This window comes from Palaemon carinicauda, chromosome 33, assembly GCF_036898095.1.
Source record: "Palaemon carinicauda isolate YSFRI2023 chromosome 33, ASM3689809v2, whole genome shotgun sequence".
Lineage (NCBI taxonomy): Eukaryota > Metazoa > Arthropoda > Malacostraca > Decapoda > Palaemonidae > Palaemon > Palaemon carinicauda.
The window spans coordinates 52,038,969-52,046,155 of record NC_090757.1 but is presented as its reverse complement, the minus strand read 5'-3'; the positions used below and the strand labels follow the sequence as shown (position 1 = coordinate 52,046,155).

At 36.1% G+C, this 7,187-nt stretch overlaps 1 protein-coding gene across 1 annotated transcript in view; it reads right to left on the bottom strand.

The window, feature by feature from the left end:
- Window positions 1-616: 616 nt before the first annotated feature.
- Window positions 617-7,187, bottom strand: part of LOC137626173 (probable serine/threonine-protein kinase DDB_G0272254) — a 20,296-nt gene continuing 13,725 nt past the window's right edge. Inside the window, exon 3 of the mRNA XM_068357250.1 lies at window positions 617-690. Within this exon, the coding sequence (XP_068213351.1) occupies window positions 617-690 (74 nt within the window). The remainder of the gene's footprint in view (window positions 691-7,187) is intronic.

Sequence of the window (7,187 nt, the reverse complement as noted above, 5' to 3'; positions counted from 1 at the left end):
AGTGATGACTCAGGAAGGAGGTAAATAAATACACAAGTAAATAGAACAATAATTAAATAAATTAATAGATAAAAAAGGGGAGGGGTTTTCCGTTGTTAGTTACTGACACTAAACGTAGTCTCATAAAAGTATTTACACCGTTGTTCTGACCAGAACAAAATTAATACATAAACAAACAATAAAATTAAATAATTACACCATAAAATCAACGTGACAGAAAATATAATTGCAATCACAATAACTGCTCACATTATCTAATCCGAACGAACAGTTTGTATGGACTTGTGTGTGCAAAAGAGATGACCACTTTCGTCTTTCTCACAGTTTAATAAAAATAAAAAGAACTTCCGGTAAACTAACCAGAGTTCATAACTGTTCATAAATGGCTGTGTTTACCTAAAACAGTCAACAGCAAGTACAACGGAATGAAGAATAGATTAGTTTTTAATTATTGTAAAAATTTATTCTAAGAAATATTTCCGGCATAAAAATATGTTTCCTGTAACATTCAATGAAAAATAAAACTCGTTTTGGTTTTTTTTAACCATTTCATTTATTACAATTCTACTTTTGATTTCGTAATTTGTTTTTTGCCGTTTGATCTCTTTCTATAAATTCATACTTCTAAAATTTTAATAGGTCTTAATTTCATTAACAGGAATATGCACGTAATGACAGTAACATCAAAAACTAAAATATGAAACAAAATATAAAATCTACTAAAGAAAACATACTAATAAATACAGAAATAAAAATTGTAATAACCTAATTGTATCACGGATTAAATACACACGATACTACTGTTTTCTGATGGCGCTCACCATCATTGCCAGACGTTTAACTACTCGGTCTCTCCCCGTCGTTCCTCGGATAGGAGGGTGAGGGAATAACCATACCCTGGTGAGAGGGGGAACCCCCGAGATGTACATTGGATAACCACAAACTCCAACAAATTAACGAAACTGCCTTGTTGTAATTAGGAAAGGGGGAGGGGAGTAGGAAGAGTTGAATCTGTGTGTATATCTATCTAAATATTTAGACGTCATTTTGACGGCTGGGGTACACTAGTAGTAATAGTAATAAATTATCTTTAGAGTCTATTACCGTAATAATTCTCTCAAAACTAACAGTTAGAAGAGCCGTGACACAAGGACTACCATGTCTAAGACAAAGCCTCCCCCCACACACACATACAAGAAGCAACAGCTGCCACCGATCTACGTGTCCTGTTACATACCGCAACTTATTTCAAGCAAATGGTTCCCCCTTGCAAACACATTACCAGAGAGAGAGAGAGAGAGAGAGAGAGAGAGAGAGAGCACAACTTATTTCAAGCAATTGGTTTCCCCTTGCAAACACATTACAGAGAGAGAGAGAGAGAGAGAGAGAGAGAGAGAGCACAACTTATTTCAAGCAAATGGTTCCCCCTTGCACACATTACCGAGAGAGAGAGAGAGAGAGAGAGAGAGAGAGAGAGAATTCCAAGTCCACATTTTTATAAAAACTTAGAAAGAGGATAACGCCACATTTATGTATGCATGTATGTTAAACAAGATTGTAGGTATTATCATCTAAGAATGTTGATTGTAAACATATAAATAATTATATAGTCAAGTCTTGTATGACTGATTATATATTAAAAATCAAGATCCACTTACATTATAACCGTCACAAAATATAACCACAATTGTTGAGTGACATATGAAAGTATCACACTTAAGATTCGCATGCTAAAAGTATCCTCTATTAAACAACGATTCTAGAAACAGCACCACAGCGTAAGAAATAAAATCGAGATTCCATCGTTATTATTGTAAGAAATCAAAACGAGAATCCATCGTTATTATTGGAAGAAATCAAAACGAGAATCCATCGTTAGTATTGCAAGAAATAAAATCGAGAATCCATCGTTATTATTGCAAGAAATCAAAACGAGAATCCATCGTTAGTATTGCAAGAAATAAAATCGAGAATCCATCGTTATTATTGCAAGAAATCAAATGGAGATTACGTCGTTATTATTGGCATCAAAATCATACAGAAAAACAACGGCCCCTTTCGCAGTCCAAATCCCCCCCACCCCAAGCTACGGCATGACAGGCAACCTGTAATTTTCCCTACCAAACCTTGGTTAGTGCAACGGCCACTTGTGATATTTAGCATTTCATGGAACTGGATGACCTATGCAACAGAAACAGATGCCTATTCCAGCTGCTTAGAAATAAAATGGTCTCTTCTAACATTTCGTTTCCAGAGAGTCAGTACCATGGCCTTCCACTTTCTTGGGTTAGAGTTCTCTTGCTTGAGGGTACGCTCGGGCACACTATTCTATCTAATTTCTCTTACTCTTATTTTGTTATAGTTTTTATAGTTTATATAGGAAATATTTATTTTGGTGCTGTTACTGTTCTTAAAATATCTTATTTAATTGTTAATTACTTCTCTTAGTTCCTTGGTTCCTTTCCTCGTTGGGCTATTTTCCCTGTTGGAACCCCTGGGCATAATTATAGCATCTAGCTTTTCCAACTAGGGTTGTAGCTTAGCAGGTAATAATAATAATAATAATAATAATAATACCACCCCGTATTTTAATTCCACATACACCTCATACTTTCTAGAATCTAGTGTTAACTGGGTATTTCCCATTAATTTTTCTACTTATGGATATGAAACTTTTTAAAATGATTTCAAATATCTAAAAAAAAGAGCAGGAAAGTCTCACAAGAACTGCATTTCCTTCTCGCCTAAAGACTTACAACATTTCCTGTAAGTTTTCCTTGGCACCCGAGACCTTCGCTTGGTACCAAAATGTCGTTTTATGGTGTTAGAAGCCAAGGTGGTATTCAGCACGGCGTTCAAGCAAGACTCGGCCTCAAGTCTCCGTATACAAGACGGGATTCGCGATGTATTATATCGTAATTACAGCTATTTTGAGAGGAGAGGACTGCAATACATACCACTAATAGCTATGCATATTATATGCATTTCGTGCAGATGAGGATATGTATGCAAGATAAAGGCGCTATTTGAAGTAAGAATAATAGCCTAAAGTTTAAACTTCCTTCTTTTACTTATGGGGTAATTTAAATCTCGTTTGTTTCAAGTCTCTCCTAAAACGTAAAATGACTTTATCCTAACTCTGTCGTAGTCTAACCTAATGGGAATTAATATAACTTTGAATAGCACTACCAGAGCTGGAATTAAAATAAATGATGTATTCCAAAATTTTTCTTTATTTTAGCAGTATATCTTTATCATGTTTAGAAGTTTTTAAATAAATGATGAAAACTGGTTTATGTGAAAATTTTAAGATTCTTTTAATTTAAAATTTCCATCGTTTATTTATTTAAATTTTCCATGTTTTTGCCTCTCACTTCCCTTCCCTGTCCAACTTGTTTTGAGACACCAGACCTCGAGTGTCTCCTGGCACCTAAGAAACTGTTGACAGTGAGACTGCTAAAACACGCTTTTGTTAAACTTCAAAACCAAAACCTGTTTAGAAAAAGAATAATATGACACTAGTGACGTTCAAAGCCTTTCTAAACCAATTAAGGGGTCGGTTGCCAGATGAGCCCTCTCCAATCCTTTATATCAAAAGGCATCCTCTTCCATCAAAACTCTCCTCTCCATATCATCCTTCACCTTAACTAGCCATCTAATTCTCTGCTTCCGTCTTAATCCCCCCCCTTTAACTTTTCTTTCCAAGCCCTCTTCACCCCCTCCCATGGTAAATTAAAATTAATGACGGTGAAAGAGAAAAATTAAGATGAAAAAATAAGTGTAAAAGGACTGTATATTAAAGAGTGTAAATCACAGGTAACAAACTAATGTGTACAATACTTACACAGATATTATCGGGTGCTTGGAATGGTAATGTTTGATAGAAATTTTGACTGTGTAAAATGTTTTCATAGTAGAGCTTTGTGTGACATTCTGGTGTCTTATGTATATGGGAATCTACAACACACTTAATATACGTGAGGGTATGATGGCATAGCCTTATTGCAACAATAGGTAAGTTTAGAGTTTAGAATTACTGCTGACATCAATAACTTATGGTATTACAGCTGATCTATAAAATAGCATTTAGGTCAGTTTGAAGTAATATTCAAGGTAAACAAGGAATGTTTGTGTAGATAGTGAATAAAAAATTATAATTGACGTGTGACTGGTTCTGAACCATAGTAGCCTCAGTTTCCTCCTACAACTCTTGAAGTATCACTCAAAAAAACTACTACTAAACACCACAAACTTAATCAATTTGGATTTCAGTAATTTTGTATGCTTTACACATCACCACATCGTTCATAACCAAATTTGACATGCGTACGAGACCTGGTATTTATAATAGGAACTAAAGTTCAAACTTGCAGCAAATAATTTTATATTGAACAGGCTGACATAAGTCTCTGTTATAGTTTACGCACATATGTGAAATGTGTCTTAATGTTATTACTGTTCTTAAAGTGTTTTATTTCAATTATTTATTTCCTTTTATCCCCAGGTTATTTTTCTCCTCTTGGAGCCCTTGGGCTTATAACATTCGCCTTTCCAACTACGGTTGTAGCTTGTCTTGTAGTAATAATAATAATAATAATAATAATAATAATAATAATAATAATAATAAAAAAGAACTGATGACCAGGCGGGGAGAAGGGGGTTGAGGCGGAGGTCCGATTAGTAACCCCCCCCCCCCACCCTAGTTTAAAATCCCTTCTACAACAGCTATTCCTCTCACGGGCTGCAGAATTGCAAGGGGTCGTGCTTGGCCAGAAGGGCCAGACAATCTACAACTGCAAGACCAGTATGTATTTCTGCACCAACCATTCCAAAACTGTCTCCGTCATGCCAACAGAGACCTTAATTCTAACTTGATCTGGCATTTTGTATTCAATTCCAACGTCAGACCTAATATTAAAGATTCAAATTACTATAATAAGTATGCCGATCTGAAAAGGCCTTAGCGTGGTATTCTTCCACTCCAGTGACGGGGCTTGAACCCATCTAACAGGAAATCTCTCTCTCTCTCTCTCTCTCTCTCTCTCAGACACCCCGTGATTACGAGCCATCTTCCCGACTGCATACCAAATGCTCCCACAAGACGGAGGTTGCGAGGGGTCGGCGAAAGGAAGAATGCAAGAGGTGTAAGACCAATGCCAAACTAGAAAGGGAAACTATAAATTGGCACAAAAGCGGAGAGGCACAAACAGAATATAGCCACTGGCCCTTAAGAGCGAAGACTATCCTTGGAAAAGCCAGGTCAATATTGTACTGGCGCGAAGCTTAGTGACCTCCGTTCTACAAAGTTCATGACGGGCAGTTTTTTTTATAAGTGTGCTAGTTAAGTATAGGATTTATTATTATTACTGCTATTATTTTTACTAGCTAAGCTACAACCCAAGTTGGAAAAGCAGGAAACTATAAGCCCAAGGGCTCCGACAGGGATAAATATCCCAGTGAGGAAAGGAAATAAGGAAATATACTACAAGAGAACTAATGAGAAATTCAAACACTTAGCCACTAGCTATATTTACTTCATATCCAATTAATCCAACGTGAATTGCGTATTAGAAACAGCCTGACGTAGTGCAACAATCAATTGATGTTATTCGTCACAAAATTTATGGGTCGTTCGTTAAATAAAATCTATAAAAGTGAAACAAAACTAAGCATCAGCAACAGAACTTTATAGCATTTCCAATTAAATCTCTTATGGGCGATGGACCACACACCTAAGAAAAACCTAAGTCAGGTTCTGAAAACAGGAGAGAAGGTAGGGAGTGCCAAAGCAACTCATGAAGAAGATAATCTTTCCAAATATAGTGAGAAAAAGAGAGGAAGACAAATAGGGATTTCAATCACTGGTTACACCTTTCTCTTTTTAAAGTGGCACACCAATGACCATCAATTGCTGATAAATACATTTTAGAAACTCCTCTCTCTCTCTCTCTCTCTCTCTCTCTCTCTCTCTCTCTCTCTCTCTCTCTCTCTCTCTCTCTCTCTCTCTCTCTCTCTCTCTCTCTCTATAATACATGTACCTAGCTACCCAACCAATTACGTTGATATGACCCATATTTGATGAATAAATCAAATGTCTAACATCAAGACAATTTAAAAAAAAAAAAAATTGCGCAAGACCTTACAGGAAAAAATTATAATACAGTTCAACGAACTCTACGATTAAAATATTACACAAATAAGTCATGAAAGCCACAAGGATAATATCAAGACCAACTACATAAGGTACCCAAAAATGTCAATCTTACTTTAACAACTTTCCTTCACAAACAACGGTTTATTTTGACTCAACATCGACAACAATTAACAAAATTAATTTCGTAACATTACCCAAACCTCACGGGGCAAAACAAAAATTATTTCCAGATTTTTACGCAATGACCCACTTAAAAAATCTATGTATGCAGAAAGACAAAATAATAACTAACTACTTTCCTCTTGGTAAGGGTAGAAGAGACTCTTTAGCTATGGTAAGCAGCTCTTCTAGAAGGACACTCCTAAATCAAACCATTGTTCTCTAGTCTTGTGTAGTGCCATAGCCTCTGTACCATGATATTCCACTGTCTTGGGTTAGAGTTCTCTTGCTTGAGGGTACACTCGAGCACACTATTCTATCTTATTTCTCTTCCTCTTCTTTTTTCAAGTTTTTATGGTTAATATATGAGATATTCATTTTAATGTTGTTACTTTTCTTAGAATATTCTACTTTATTTTTTTCCTCTCCTCGCTGGCCTATTTTCCTGTTGGAGCCCCTGAGCTTATAGTATCCTGTTTTTCCTGCAAGGGTTGTAGCTTAGCAAGTAATAATAATAATAATAACGCAGATCTTTCACAAATTCAATTTTTCTAATATAATTAATAAATACCAAAGTAAACACAGCCCTGTGAGTAAACAAACCAGACAAATATCGCTTATAGCATTTAACATAATACTCGGTATTGTGAGCGCCACAGATTAGAAAATCTCCAAGGTACTAAAGGTTCGATAAAGCACAGGGGATCCGTGCGCACGTACCTGTCCTCAAAACTCTCTGCCACACAAATCCTCTTTAAGTATGGCAGCCTACAACCCCCCCCCCCCCCAAGCGGGTCATCCAGTGTATGACCAAGGGAGAGGGGAAAGTGAAAATAAGAAAGTAGGAAATTAATTTGTTTTAACTTTAGAACTA